Consider the following 16,261-nt stretch of genomic DNA (forward strand, 5'->3'; position numbering starts at 1 on the left):
ACTGCTGCTTCTTCAAATCAAACATATTTAGACCTCCCATCCTCTGGTTCACTCCCTAAATGCCTGTGACAGCCAGCCCAAAGCTAGGATCCCAGAACTCAGTCCAGGTCGTCTCCAGCTTGGGTAGCAGGGACCCAACTACTTGAACCCTCACTTGCTGCCTGCCAGGGTGGGCATTAGCAGGAAGCTGGAAATGAGAATGGAGCTGGTACTTGAACCAAAGCACTCCCATATCCTGGGAACCCCAGCAATATCTTACCCACCATGCCTAAAAGGTTCTCCATAGTGAACCTAAGTATAATTCCTAAGGCCTCTTGTTTCCCAGTTACTACTGAGGAACCATTCTCATCTATTTTTTCTGATTTAAATCTTGCAAGGATTGTCTTCTACCTCATAGGCCAATATTGTAAGTCCATCATAAAAAATAGATTATTAGATTAATGAAAAGCTTCATGTATCATGAATGCTTATAATTATATATGTGTAGTTAGTTTTATGTTGCTGTGTAAAAACTTAATGGCTTAAAACAACATTCACTTATTATCTCAGTTTTTGTGGGGCAGGAGGCCAGGCACTGTTGAGCTGGGTCTTCAGCCCAGGGCCTCACAGCCTGCAATCAAGGTGTCAGGCACCCTTCATGTTTCATTTGGAGTTTGGGGTCCTGTTCAAAGCTCCTTAGGTGGTTGACAGAATTTAGTTCCTTGCAGTTACAGAACTAAGATGCCAGTTATCTTGCAAGTTAAATTGCTGGTTCATGACTTCTTTTAGTTCAGAGAGGCCACATTCAGTTCCTTTCCTTGGGGACCCCACAGACAATTGACAACATGGATGTTTGCCTTTATATATCTCTGACTTCCAGTACTTCTGAGTCCTATATGAAGTCCTATATAACTTAACATAACCATGGAGGTTCCTAGTCCACCAGCATTTGCCATATAATGTTTCCTAATCAAGGGAGCATCTATCCCATCCCAGTCACAGGTTTTGCCTACATTCAAGCAGAGGAAACCATAGGCCGTGGATACCAGTGGAGCAGGAATCTTTGGGGCCATCTTAGAATTCTGCCTACCAGGTGTCTGATAAAAGTGAAAGATCAGCCATGGAAGTGATTATCAAACGTGACATTAGCTGACACAAGAATCAGGAAAGTCCAGCATAGCCTATGGAAATGTTCTCTAACTTCTGCAAGTCTCAAGGAGATTCCAGGATCTCATCGGTAAGGAAGATCAAAGGCATACTCCAGCCTAGGCCACTGGTGGTACATAAATCTCTGTGTATTATGTGAAAGCAAAGGCAAGTGTGTATTCTCTGGAATCCAGAAGGCCAGAATCCAGTTGCCAGGATAAAAAATATGTAATTGTTTGAGATTTCTAGTGTTTTATATGAGGTGTCATCAAAAGATGAAATGATAAAATTAAACCATGTGATATAATTGCTTGGGAAAGAGGAACTTGCCTAAGGTAAAAAGAGGTGCTTCCCTTAGTAGGATAAAGAGGAGAAGAGCTATAGGGGGTTGGCCACCTCTGTAGACAGAAACCCAGATGATAACATCTATGCCTTGAGTAACATCTGACTAATTGTACCAAATGAATACTGTAGCCAATATCATTTACATTTATATCAACTTTCTGTTTTTAATCTTGGATAATTTTTCTGTATTTATACATTTATGCATTATGCATATGTACTATGTGCGCAGCATCATGCCAAGTCATTTCATTTCCTTTCTGTTACTTGAGAAGTTCTAGATCAGCACTGTCCAATAGAAACATAATGCAAGCAACATATTTCATTCTAAATTTTCTAGTAGCAACATTTGAAAAAATAACCAGTGAAAATTACTTTAATAGGTTTCATTTAACCCACTATCTCCAAAACACTATTGACTCAACATATAGTCAACATAAGAATTACTAATGACACATCTTTTTCTTTCGTACTGTCTTTGAAATCCATGTGAACAAGACACCTCAAGTCAGAAAGACCAGCCACATTCCAAGTGGCCCCTTGCCACATGTGGCTAATGGCTTCCATATTGGAAAGCACTACTTCAAAGTCCCACCTGGAGCTTCTGACCATGGGTCCTTCACCTTGGTCCTCTTTTTTCCCTACACTCACTGTCTAGATAATTTTGCCAACCCCAGTCTTAATTCAGTGCTGTCCTTTGTGATAGTAATTGGGTTGGAGAGACCTCCATTCTGCCCCTTATCTTCTGCTGTGAATTCTGCTGCTACAAAAGCATCATGGTAGGGCCGGCGCCGCGGCTCACTAGGCTAATCCTCCGCCTAGCGGCGCCGGCACACCGGGTTCTAGTCCCGGTCGGGGCGCCGGATTCTGTCCCGGTTGCCCCTCTTCCAGGCCAGCCCTCTGCTGTGGCCCGGGAGTGCAGTGGAGGATGGCCCAGGTGCTTGGGCCCTGCACCCCATGGGAGACCAGGAAAAAGCACCTGGCTCCTGGCTCCTGCCATCAGATCGGTGTGGTGCGCTGGCCGCAGCGCGCCAGCCGCGGCGGCCATTGGAGGGTGAACCAACGGCAAAGGAAGACCTTTCTCTCTGTCTCTCTCTCTCACTGTCCACTCTGCCTGTCAAAAAAAAAAAAAAAAAATCATGGTAAACAACTAAAACTGCATTCCTTTTTTCTCTTATTCCTTTCCTAACTTCCAGATCTTGTATAACTTCAAAATGTCTTCAGCCCTTCTCTATTCCTCTTAGTAGATCCTTTCTCTTCAATTGTCTAATTTTTGATTTTTTTTGACAGAGTTAGACAGTGAGAGAGAGAGAGATAGAGACAGAGAGAAAGGTCTTCTTCCATTGGTCCATCCCTCAAATGGCTGCTACGGCCGGCACACTGCGCCAATCCGAAGCCAGGAGCCAGGTGCTTCCTCCTGGTCTCCCATATGGGTGCAGGGCCCAAGCACTTGGGCCATCTTCCACTGCCTTCCTGGGCCACAGCAGAGAGCTGGACTGGAAAAGGAGCAACCGGGACAGAATCCGGCGCCCCAACCGGGACTAGAACCCAGGGTGCCATCACCGAAGGCGGAGGATTAGCCAAGTGAGCCACAGCGCCGGCCAATTCTTTTTTTTTTTTTTTTTTTTTTTTTTTCTAACTCACAACCTAAATCATCAATTCAGGTATCAAGGCATCAAGTCATATCTCACTTGAGCATGCTGATTATTAACCTGCTTATTCTGTCTAATAATAATAAAATAAATAAATAAATAAAGCTGTGGTCTAAACCCAGCTTTTCTCCCTGGGCATTGTCATCTCTCAGTCAGGAAACACATACTGAAGACCCATTCTGTTCTAGACAGAGGAGAATTTTAAATCTATAGAGTAAAATATATATGTAAAATGACTAGTCTATAAAACTCTTACTTTAAACACACACACACATATACACACACATACACATACATACACACACAATCTATGTTCAATTCTTTATAAAAATGCTGAATACGTACCCCACGTGAGAAAACAAACAAATTGTGATGCTTTAAATAAAAAAATAAATGAACAGCAGCCAACATGGCACATTCCATATCAAGCACTGGTTCCTGTCCCTGCTGTTCCACTTCCTGTCTAGCTTCCTGCTAATGCACCTGAAAAGGCAGTGGAAGATGGCCCAAATGCTTGGCCCCCTGCTACCCATGTGGGAGACTAGGATAGAGTTCTTGGCTCTTGGCTTCGGCCTAACACAGTTCCAGCTGTTGCAGTCATTTGGGGAGGGAAGCAGCAAATGGAAGTGCTCACTCTCTTGCTCTCTCTCTCTCTCTCTTTCTCTGTCTCACTCTGCCTTTCACATAAATAAATATTTTTAAAAAGGAAAAAATATGTAATTGCCAGTATAGCACAATATATTATAGAAGCCAAGTAGACAGATAATGAAGGCCATTAAAAACTCATAGCCCGGGCCGGCGCCGCGGCTCACTAGGCTAATCCTCCACCTAGCGGCACCGGCACACCGGTTCTAGTCCCGGTCGGGGTGCCGGATTCTGTCCCAGTTGCCCCTCTTCCAGGCCAGCTCTCTGCTGTGGCCAGGGAGTGCAGTGGAGGATGGCCCAAGTGCTTGGGCCCTGCACCCCCATGGGAGACCAGGAGAAGCACCTGGCTCCTGCCTTCGGATCAGTGCGGTGCGCCGGCCGCAGCACGGTGGCCATTGGAGGGTGAACCAGCGGCAAAAGGAAGACCTTTCTCTCTGTCTCTCTCTCTCTCTCTCTCTCACTGTCCACTCTGCCTGTCAAAAAAAAAAAAAAAAAAAACCCTCATAGCCCGCAAGGTGCATTTTGGGCCTTCATGGTCAGGGCAAACTGCTGCAAAATATCCATAAGCCTTGAGCCCACTTGGGATGAGTATGAGGGGAAAAGAATGCCTCCTTTTCTGCATTAGGATGGAAACGAGAACACACAGGAGACTGTGCCTTTCCAGCCCTGTAAAAATGAGGATTGAAATCCAGAACCTCAGCAGAATGTTCTGTCTCTTGACCCTACCTCCCTTCCCTATTAGAGTTCTTTCTTAAAAAGTTTATTTCTTTGAAAGGCAGACACAAATACACACAGAGTATACACACACACACACACACACACACACACACACACAAAGTGTTTGCAATAGCCAGGGCTGGGCCAGGCCAAAGCCAGGAATCTGGAACTCAATCTAGGGTATGCCAAATGAGTGGCAGGAACCCAAGTACTTAAGTCATCACCTGCTGCCTTCCAGGGTGCACATTAGCAGGAAGTGGAACTGGAAGCAGAGCTGGGACTGACACCCAGGGACTCAGATATGGGATGTGAATGTCCCATATCTGCACCAAATACTCACACCTCTAGTTAGTAATTCTTAACCTTGGTACACATCAAAATCCCTTGGAAGTTTGTGAAACATTGGCTAGTACCTGAGTGACACAGCAGGTCAATTAACTAATGATCTCTGGATTTGGACCCCATTGTCATCCTCATGTATTAAGACCTGCAGTATTAATTCAGCTCTGCCACTCAGCTCTGTATTTTGGCACAGGTTAAGAATAATCTACAGAGCTGGAACTGTAGCATAGTTATTTAAGCTGCCACCTGCAGCACTGGCATCCCATATGGTTGCTGGTTCAAGTCCTAGCTGCTCCACTTCTGATCCAGTTTGCTGCTAATGTGCCTGGGAAAGCAGCAGAAGATGTCCCAAGTGCTTGGGGCACTGCACTCACATGGGAGACCTGGGTGAGGCTCCTGGCTCCTGGCTTCAGCCTTTCCCAGCCCCAGCTATTGCAGCTATTTGGGGAGTGAACCAGAGGATGGAAGATCAATCTCTCTCCCTCTCTGTCTCTCTCTCTGTAATTCTGCCTTTCAAATAAAATTAATCTTGTTTTTTTAAATAATCTATTCCATGTTGTAAAAGTCATATTATTTTGGAATTAAAAGAACCTTATATTGAATTCCCCTTTTCTTGCATTTTATCAACAAGTAAACAAGGCTAAGAAGGTTAAAATCAAACAGCTATTTAGGAGCCCAGTTAAGATTAGAACTCTTCTCTGCAGTAGGAGTGTGAGCTGGATAGACTGAAGAACAGAATGGGGAGTTAATGCCAGCATCTCCTCCCATGGACAGAAAACTAGGGACCAAGGAGTATCAGGTCAAGTATTCAGCATGCAAAGGGACAGCCAGGGGTCAGCCAGGAATGGACAAAGCTGAAGTCCTACAAGCAAGCAAAGATAATTCAGTGGTCATTCAGGAACAATGGAAAATAACGGCTCTCAAATTCCAATTTGCTTAAGAATCACCTGGGAACTTATTAATTAGAAAAGGATCTTACTGGGTCCTACCCCAGAGAGTCTGGCTCAGTTATTCTGGGTGGGACCAGAGAAGGGACTTTTTAAAAAGTATTTGAAAGAATAAGAGAAAGAGAGGGAGATCTTCCATCTCAGATGGTCTCAACAGACAGGGCTAGGTCAGGCCAAAGCCAAGAGCTTGGAACTCCATCTGGGTCTCCCATGTGCATGGCAAGGGCCCAAGCACTTGGGCCATCCTCTGCTGCTTTCCTGTGTGCATTAGCAGGAAGCTGGATTGGAAGCCAAGCAGCCATGACTCAAACCAGCATTTCAGTAGGAGTTGCTGGAGTCACAAGTGGAGGAGACATTTTTAAGAAGTCACCCAAATGATTCTGATGTAAGTGATTTGAGGACACCTGCTATGAAGTGCTGAATAGTAATCCAAGGTAGAAGATGATTGTTGGCTTCCAGAGACAAGCTTTTTGGCCTCTGACAAGCATGACTTAGGTGGGTTGCTTGTGGGTTCATACCTACCAGCACTCTGGAGGTCAAACACAAGGATGGGAGAATAACACAGAGCTCACCCCTGTGCGGGAATGAGCACTTAAAATTTATAAAGATTGCTAGCAGCCAAGAGTGAATGTGTTTCCGTCTCCGGTTGTACTCATCTAGGGAGAAAGAAAGATTTTTAACAACTAAACTCTCCTAGTGGACCAGATATGTTACATGCAAGCAACAAGGATAGCGGTGCTATTCTGTATTTTTCCAATTTTGCAAAGAATTTTGCAATATAGGTTTTTATCACTTGAATGATATTTCCTGTGCTCCATTGATGAATAAACATGCCCAAGTTCACCTAAGTAGCAGAGAAGATACAAAAGCCTACTTTTACTAAATTCTGGGATAGTGGAAGCAGAATAATGTAGTGAAAACTATGAGCTTTGGAATCAGGCAGACCTGGCTGGAATACTAGTTCTGCTACTAAGCAATCTGTCCTCAAGCAGCTTACTTACTTCTCTGAATTTCAATTCCCTCATCTGTAAAATGGAAATAATAGTACCTTCCTCATGGGGTTGTTAAATGAGATAACTTTTTTAATATGCCTGGCACATAGTTGCTGAGTAAATGTACCACCTCAAGGATAGCAGGAAAAAAAACAGCTTAAGAAAATGAGAATTTAGCATATGGAACACATACCAAAGCTGGGATCTGATTCTAATTAATGAGTAGAATATTGGTAGAATTTTGAACTTGTCTGTTGCCTAGCAACCAAAACTAACTCCATGCCACTGGCTATTTGAGTTGTTTTTAATCAAAGCAGTAATTAAACTGCTCTTAAGGAACTCAAGGTTGTAAGCAGACAAAAGGATTCCCCTGTGGATTTGGGGTTGTGCTGGGCATTTTTTAAAAAGTGATGCCCCAGCTCCTCAGTTCCTTGTGCTTACATATTTTGCTTGAATATTTGTGTGCTCTCCAATTCCATGCCCCTGGGTGACAGGCAATGTTAGAACATCTGGTCTGGGTCGAGTGGGGATGGAGAAGGCAAGGTGCTTGTATTTCTGTGCCAGTATTGTTAATCAATGTTCACCAAAAACCAAGGGTCAGAAATACAAAATCATCTGTGTTTGCCCTACTGCCCTTTAGAATTTCAGAATCTAGGAGAATAAACTTGTCAGCATTGAATAATAACACAGCAAGTTACTTCACAAGCGGCCGTCTCTGTGTCCAGAAATATTCTAAGCATTATGGATTGAGCACTACAAACAGATACAAGAGATCTTAAATATCCCATTAGGATTTTTATTTTCCTAGCAAATCACTCTCAGAATATTCTTCTTTGGTTTCCCAACACATTAGTATCTGCTTCATAGCCTGGAGAGGGCGTGAGGCTGGATGGAGAAAGTCTCAAGCTCCCATTCTGCTCACTGTGTGTCACTTACTGCATCTTTTATCTGAAGCCAATGATGTCAATCATTTTGGGCCCTGCTTTTCTGATTTGGAGGCTGGCCATGAAGATTTAGACTGTGCCTCCCTCTTGGCACCTAGTGTGATGGCAATGACACAATAAATGTAAACGTTCTAAACCCATCAATGCAGTTTCTGAGATTATCATCAATTTGCCATCAGGTTTATGTTGCATTTCATTGAACATTCTTGTATCTTCTTTTATATTTCCTCACTCCTTTTTAACTCAGAGTGTTAACATTTAAAGAGAAAAAAGGGTAAGATTGGAACTCTTATGTTAACTTGCATTTAATGTTGTGTTTATCCTTTGTAGCTCACTGTGCTAACTTTCATGGGGAAGATAAACTTAATTGCTTAGGGAAGAAGTCCACTGTGCCACTTTGGCATTTCAGCATTTATTTACACCAAAGCATGACTTAAGGCCTCCAGGCTGGTGAGCCGGACAGCTGGCTGGTGAATCATGTTCAACATTCACACAGTGCTGTGGACACATAGCAGAGGCACACGCCTGCTCCTCACCTGGCCCTGTCAGTTCTTCCTCTTCTAATAAAGTACATCTGTTTTGGTGACTGAACAAACACTACATGAAGAAAGGAGGGGTGTGCAGTAATTTAATCAGGGCAAGTCAGCACACTTGAGCAATACAGTGTCAAGGATAGAAAGATGGTTTGGTATCAGCCTCATGAAACAAGCAGGCTACGAAAGACCGGAAATGCCGTTCCTCTCCTAATCATGAGTCACACTCCTGGAATGTGGGAGCCCCTGTGTACCCCCCCAAATAAAAATTTTTAAGGAGACTCCTCTAAGTCCCCTTCTGAGTTGCCACAGCTTCTGTCTTGTGAGGATCATTTTCAGATTTTGTTGAGGATTATACATTTTTAAAGAAGTTCAAACCAAAGTTCAGAGCTCTACTTGTAATTCAGTTTAATATTGGGTTTCGAGGCTGTGTTTGGTGTCTGGAAGAACTGATTGCTTTAAAGTATTCTAGCCTTAACAGTGAAACAGCAGGAAGACTGACATCAGTAGGGGGTATTTTGCTGTTCTCACCACTCATTGCATTTTTAAAAACTTTTCCTTGTTGGTCAATCCAGTAGTATAGGTTGTATGTTTTAAAAGAGGAGAAATTGAACATGTTCAGTCTGCCAGTCTGCCTGGATTTCACAGACTGACTGGGGAGGGGGTTGGCAGGGGAGACCAACTAGGGAGATGCTGAACACTTGAAATGTATTTGAAAACAAGTTAAGCAAAAATAACAGTATGACTGTAGGTGTATGTCTAAGTAATTTTTTCCTTTTCTTTCTTTTGAATGATTTGCCTGGCACTGTTCTTAAAGACATTACTTTTTGAGAAATGAATCACTGTCCAAGATGAAAAGCCAGGAACTTCAACCACAGCAGCTCCTTTATTTCCATTTCCAGTTCTCTTGGTGATTACACTGCTCCTTTTTTTACTCCAGCTAAGTCATTTTCACCTCTGTGAGCATTTTTTTTTTCCTTCTGAGACAGGATCTGTGATATCTGATATTTTATGAACAGGTGTTCTGGAAATAATCTATTTCAAAAATAAAACACTAAATATAGATCAAGGCTTTTGAATGTTATTATGACAAAAATCAATGTATTGAATGCTTTACATTGAAGCCATTTCTGGTTAGGCAACCTAGTGGCAAATGATACATACTTGTAAGTCCTACAGCTCTGGTATCATGGCTGATCCTCTCCTACTCTGATCACATATTAGCATTTCTGCCATATGGCTGAGAGGGGAAATAATATATGTGCAGAGTTGGAACAGAGTTGGTAACATTTTTGACCATCTGGTAAATAAATGTGTAAGTAGCAGGAGTATTCATGTTTATTTAGTTGAATGGTTGCAAATTTTAGCCTGAAATAACTGTTAATATAGCAAAATAGTACTAAATTTATGTTTCTCAAATAATTTCAATCTAATTTATTAAACATTTCACAGTCTATTATGTGCTCTTAAACTATGGCTCCTAATTATGGTATGTTATGTTTATTGATTTAGTTGGTCTCCTCAGGGTGCTGAATCTAAAACATGTTTCATGAGAGGCTACATGATTGGATCTGACATGTGGGCACAGGTGGCAAAGCCTGGCTCTGCTGCTAACCACTGTGTGACCTGGGATAAATTATACAGCCTCTCTGAGCCTCAGATCTTTCCATATGGGGAGTGAATAACATGTTTTCAGACAGTATCCATCAAAGGCTGGACCTTGGAGGACCCCAGGTTAATACATCAGAATCATGTGGGGAGCTCATTCAGCATACAAACATCCAGGTCCCACCCTCAGAGAGTCTGATTCAGTGTGTCTGGGAACAGGTTGTGAATCTGCGTTTTTAGTCAGTGTCCCAAGTGACTGTGAAGTACACAGAACCACTGCTTTAGGGACTAGAGGATTAAAGAGCACTTTGCTACCTTGACAATATATAGCCAGCTAATGCTAATAAATAGACTTTTATATCTGTGCTTAAAAAATTCTAACTTCATAGAGCATAGAAGATCAACTTGTTTAGGTAATGCTGTTGATTCATTAAATGTGAAGGTACTTCAAAAAGTTTGTCACAAAATGGAATTAAAAAATAAGTTTTGGCTGGCACCGCGGCTCGCTAGGCTAATCCTCCGCCTTGCAGCGCTGGCACACCGGGTTCTAGTCCCAGTCGGGGTGCCGGATTCTGTCCCCGTTGCCCCTCTTCCAGGCCAGCTCTCTGCTGTGGCCAGGGAGTGCAGTGGAGGATGGCCCAAGTACTTGGGCCCTGCACCCCATGGGAGACCAGGAGAAGCACCTGGCTCCTGCCTTCGGATCAGCATGGTGCACCGGCCGCAGCACGGTGGCCATTGGAGGGTGAACCAACGGCAAAGGAAGACCTTTCTCTCTGTCTCTCTCTCTCACAGTCCACTGTGCCTGTCAAAAAATAGAATAATAAAAAATTTTTAAAAAAAGTTTTATTCCAAAAAAGGTTGAAGGAGTCCACATTTAGCCTACCAGTTAAGAACCCTTGTGCCCTATCAGAGTGCCTGAGTGCAACTCCTGAGTCTGGCCCTGGCTCCAGCTTCCTACCTGTGCAGACCCTGGGAGGCAGTTATGATTGCTCAGGTAATAGGCTTCCTGCCTCTTGCATGGGAGACCTGGATAGTGATCCCGGCTCCTGGCTCTATCCTAGCCAGTCCAGGACTGTTGTAGGTATCTGAAGAGTGAACCAGTGGATGGAAGCTCTTTCTCTGTATCTCTTCCTCTCAAACAAACAAAGTTTGTTAATTTCATAATAAGCATTTTCCATGAAGTTTTTGAGGAACTCCTCATATGCATGAACTTCCAAAAATTTTTGCACCAAAATAATCTTATCTTTTAATTCCATCTTCCACAAACTTTTTTTTTAACTTAGTGGTTCCTTTTTTTTTTAAGATTTATTTTATTATTCTTATTTGAAAGACAGAGTTGCAGAGAGGCTAAGAGAGAGAGAGAGCGGTCTTCCATCCACTCATTCACTCCCCAGGTGGCTGCAACAGCCAGAGCTGTGCCAATCCAAACCCAGGAGCCAGGAGCTTCTTTCCATGTCTCCCATGCAGGTGCAGAGTCCCAAGGACTTGGAACATCTTCCACTGCTTTCCCAGGCCATAGCAGAGAGCTGGATTGGAAGTGGAGCAGCAGGGACTCCAGCCCATATGGGATGCCAGCAGTGCAGGTGGCGCCTTTACCCGTTACACCACAACACTGGCCCCGCACAAACTTTCTGAAGTACCTTTATAAACCTTTCAATTTTTCTTTTTGTTCAATTAGATTGTTCATTTCTTTTTTTTTTTCTCTTGCACAGGAAACAGAAAAACTTTGTGGACTAGATCTTAATCAGGAACTCAGATGAACATTAAGAAACTAGCATGAGATTCCTAGTTTTTCAAGATCCATACACAGCAGTCCTTTAATCAACAACAACTTGTGTCCAGGCTTTTTGTGGTTTGTGAAGACTGAGCAAAACTCTGATTATGGAAATACAAAGGACTTAATTACTTGCCCCAATGTCATCTAAAGTCAACTGAAAAGTGAAGCAGACAGTAGCACAGCCATGGAAAGAAATTCAAGTTTATGGAAGAACCTGATAGATGAACACCCAGTCTGCACAGTCTGGAAGCAAGAGGCTGAAGGCGCCATTTATCATCTTGCCAGTATTTTATTTGTAGTAGGTTTCATGGGTGGCAGTGGATTCTTCGGGCTCCTTTATGTCTTCAGTTTGCTGGGGTTGGGTTTTCTCTGTTCTGCTGTCTGGGCTTGGGTAGATGTGTGTGCAGCTGACATATTTTCCTGGAATTTTGTACTGTTTGTCATCTGCTTCATGCAATTTGTTCATATTGCCTATCAAGTTCGCAGCATAACCTTTGCCCGAGAATTCCAGGTGTTGTACAGCTCCCTTTTCCAGCCTTTGGGGATCTCTTTGCCTGTCTTCAGAACGATTGCTTTGAGCTCTGAAGTGGTTACTTTGGAAAAGGAGCACTGTTATGCCATGCAGGGGAAAACCTCCATTGATAAACTCTCCCTGCTTGTTTCAGGAAGGTTTGTACCCTTGGTGCTTGCATGTCTTTTCTCTGTATTAATTATCTGTGTGTTGTTCCACTGAATTTTTCCCTCTTAGTGTAGTCCTGGGTGGTGTTTAGCCACCGAAGCTTGAAAATCTTCTGAAACATGAGTCATAGACAGAGACATTGAGAGTACATGGTATGCTTTACTTGCAGCGGGAAGTAGTTGACAGCCTTATTACTTCATCTCAGAAATCAAATAATGTGGGTCTTAAAATCACAGTACGAATTTGTTTATCTGGGTATGATATTATTCTCCTCATAATCACTGAAAGTCAAGGACAGGATGATGCCACTTTGAATTATTAGAATGTTTATGTTGGCATGTGAAGTATTTAAAATAGACTCTTTGATCAAACATTTTTGTAAGCAACTGATTTTTTTTTAATTTTTAAAAGTTATTTTAGTTGCTCCCACAATGTGAAAATTGGAATAGTACAAACATTGGAATTTAAATATTATTATCTGAAATGTAATGTATACTATAACTCTCTCAATAGAATGACAGGCCAAATAATAAACAGTATAATCAAGTTTACTCTATTAAACAATGAAGTAAATGATTTACATAAAGTAACTTGATTAAACAGTTACAATCGAATCAGAGCAAAACCCTTACAGCCCAAGCTCCTTCTTTGTAAAAGTAAAATACAATTTCTATTACCTCTGGATCATGTTCAGATTGCAGACTATGGTAACACAATTTAAGACAGAGATTATACCCCGCCTTTGGGTATACCTTCTCTGTAGTTCTTCTTGTAGTAGCCACTCTATCAATGTATTCTAAAAGGCATTTTGAATTAAATTTTAAAGTATTTCATTGTGAAAAGATTTAGTTATTCATAAAATGGAATGTGTCAATGACTAGCAATAGAGGTTTAATTTTTATAGTTATCAAAATTCTAATAGTTACCTACTTGCTGAAAGCAGGGGGAGGGGACACCTCAAGAATATATATAGAAATCTAAGCTTCAGAAACAAAGTTTGGTGGGAAACAGTAATGTGATTATTCATGTTTTCTGAAAGGTCAAATTTTGAGTTTACAAAGCTCTTTGTAGCAAAACTCCTTTATGTTCTTATCTGCCTCAGTACATTGGAACTTTATATTGAAGTATAATATGCACACATAATTGGACATATAAGTGTATAACTTGATAACTTTTCTAATGCATTTCACTCAATATTCCAGAATCCTGTGAGGAACATCAGTACATGAATCTTGTAGGATATTGTACCATTTAATGTATAAATTTAATATTTTGACTTGCAAAATTCTAGAGAGGTATTCAGAACCACTCCTTCCCTGCTCCTGCCCCCAAATATCTGCTCTCTTCCTCCTTCCCTCATAAATGATGCTCTTGTTTTTGGTAGGATCAGAGTGACAGTTGACGGCGAGTTTCTGCATTACATTTTCCCCTTTCAGTTCCTGGATTCTCCTGAGTGGGATTCACTGAGACCCACAGAGGAAGGCATTTTTCAGGTAAGAGATAACTAGACACACAATTAATCCTCTGTCATCCAAACAGAAGAACAGTGTTGGTTTAAAAACCAAACAGAACAGCAGCGCACATAAGAATAATTTGCATTTAACTTTGGAGTACATGTGGCTTCCCAATTCTGTTCAACTCATGCTGATTGCTGTCACTATAGGTACAGCAATGTTGAGAACAGATGTGATATATGACAGTAAGGAGTGTGTGATGAATGTTCTTAAGCTTTCCTTCATACAGTTGCATATATGGGGATTAACATGTAAACTAATTGAGATTCTTCAAAGTTTAAAATGCTGCTGGGTATCAGTTGTTTTCCAGCAACAGCATATTAACAATTTATTGTCACCACTCTCTCCTGCCGTTTCTAGTAGATTTGAAAGATAACCATTTCAGTAGGATCAATTCATTATGTTATACTGGTTTCCTGTGATTCATGAACATATAAATATTCATATATATGCAGATATAAATCAATATACATGCAAAATAAGTATATAAATTCTATTGTATTACAAAAGTTGAGTTAGGGTTAAGTGCCCATAGCTTCAGAATTGACTTGGAAAATACAATGAAACTTCAGAAATGTTGTGCAAAATGTATATAATGAAAAAAATTATATATGAATTTCAATATTTTTTGTGCCAACATAAACCTATTTTTACCATCTGATAATTTTTCATGTTAATGTGGTATTAATACAAAGAGAACAGATTCAGTGCAGTTCATGGATAACAATTCTAACAATATAATATTCCCTTCTTCCCTCCCTCCATCCATCTCCTTGCCACCTTTCCTCTCTCATCCACCCTCCCTCCATTTCTTCCATTCTTCTTTCCTTCCTTTTTTTCCTTCCCTCCTTCCCTCCCTTCTGCCTCCCTTTCTTCCTTCCCTTTCTTTTTTAGTTTTTGAGATAACATTTTTAATTTACATTACAGTCCAAGGCTTAATGCTCCACTAAATAAAGAGTTCAACAATTAAAATGTAAAAAGACCTTAATTTGGCGGGAATATAAACAACAGCTGTGAACAGTAATCAAATGGAAAGATGACCATTTCATCCATATACAGTAAATTTTAAAGTAATCACATATCATTAAAAACTATAGTGTATAGGGCCGGCGCCGTGGCTCACTAGGCTAATCCTCCGCCTTGCAGCGCCGGCACACCGGGTTCTAGTCCTGGTTGGGGTGCCCGATTCTGTCCTGGTTGCCCCTCTTCCAGGCCAGCTCTCTGCTGTGGCCAGGGAGTGCAGTGGAGGATGGCCCAAGTGCTTGGGCCCTGCACCCCCATGGGAGACCAGGATGAGTACCTGGCTCCTGCCATCGGATCAGCGCGGTGCGCCGGCCGCAGCGGCCATTGGAGGGTGAACCAACGGCAAAGGAAGACCTTTCTCTCTGTCTCTCTCTCTCACTGTCCACTCTGCCTGTCAAAAAAAAAAAAAAAAAAAAAAAAAAAAACACAAAACTATAGTGTATAACATTCTTAATCATTGGTTTGACAAAAATATAAAACAAAGTTTGACAAAACTATATTTGCAGTAATAGTAGTACACACAGGCATTTTTTGTTTGTGTTTTTTAGAAAGTTTTTTAAAATTAAAAAATAAGGGAGAATTAAAAAGAATTAAAAAGATAAGGGAGAACATGTGGTATTTGTATTTCATTCAATACGATACCCTCCAGTTGCATCAATTTTGATACAAATGGTAGAATTTCATTCTTTTTATAGCTTAACAATATTCCATTGGCCATTTATACCACATTTTCTTCATCTATTCAACTGACGATGGACACTCTGGTTGATTCTGTACTCTGTATTTTGGCTTTTATGAACAGTACTGCATGGTGGTGCACGTATCTCTTTGATGTATTGTGGTCAAATTTTTGAGTACTTACCCAGGAGTGGAATTGCTGGATCATATGGCAAGTCTATTTCTATTTTTTTAAGAAATTTCCAGGGTCAGTGCTGTGGTATAGTAGGCTAAGCATCCACCTGCAGTGTTGGCATCCCAGATGGGCACCGGTTTGAATCCCAGCTGCTGCACTTCTGATCCAGCTCTGGCTTGGGAAAATAGTGAAAGATGGCCCAAGTCCTTGGGCCCCTGCACCCTCAGAGGAGGCCCAAAAGAAGCTCTTGGCTTCGGATGAGCCCAGCTCCAGCCGTTGCAGCCATTTGGGGAGTGAACCAGTGGATGGAAGATCTCTCTCTGTGTCTCCCTCTGTCTGTAACTCTGCCTCTCAAGTAAATAAATAAATCTTAGAAGGAGAGAGAGAGAGAAAGAGAGAGAGAGAAAGATTTCCCATTGTTTTCCACAATGGCTGCACTAATTTACATCCCCACTAACAATGTATAAGTGTTCCCCTTTGTCCACATTGTCACCAGCACTTGTTATTCTGTCTTTTGGATAACAGCCATTCTGACAGGGGTGAGGTGATGTCTCATGGTCACATAAAC

The 16,261-nt window shown here is 41.7% G+C and overlaps 1 protein-coding gene across 6 annotated transcripts in view; it reads left to right on the forward strand.

Moving 5' to 3' along the window:
* Nucleotides 1-16,261, forward strand: part of POPDC3 (popeye domain cAMP effector 3) — a 54,069-nt gene that overhangs the window by 9,559 nt on the left and 28,249 nt on the right. For 4 of the 6 annotated variants that reach the window (XM_002714844.6, XM_070073748.1, XM_089332814.1 and 1 more), the window contains 2 exons: nt 11,560-12,293; nt 13,688-13,796. In XM_002714844.6, the coding sequence (XP_002714890.1) occupies nt 11,809-12,293; nt 13,688-13,796 (594 nt within the window). In that variant the 5' untranslated portion in view covers nt 11,560-11,808. Of the gene's footprint in view, nt 1-11,559; nt 12,294-13,687; nt 13,797-15,535; nt 15,730-16,261 lie in introns of all 6 variants that reach the window. The other 2 variants (XM_089332812.1, XM_089332811.1) reach the window with 1 other exon arrangement.

Source organism: Oryctolagus cuniculus, chromosome 5 (assembly GCF_051225735.1).
Source record: "Oryctolagus cuniculus isolate XC-2025 breed Fujian yellow rabbit chromosome 5, ASM5122573v1, whole genome shotgun sequence".
In the NCBI taxonomy this organism is placed as follows: Eukaryota; Metazoa; Chordata; class Mammalia; order Lagomorpha; family Leporidae; genus Oryctolagus; species Oryctolagus cuniculus.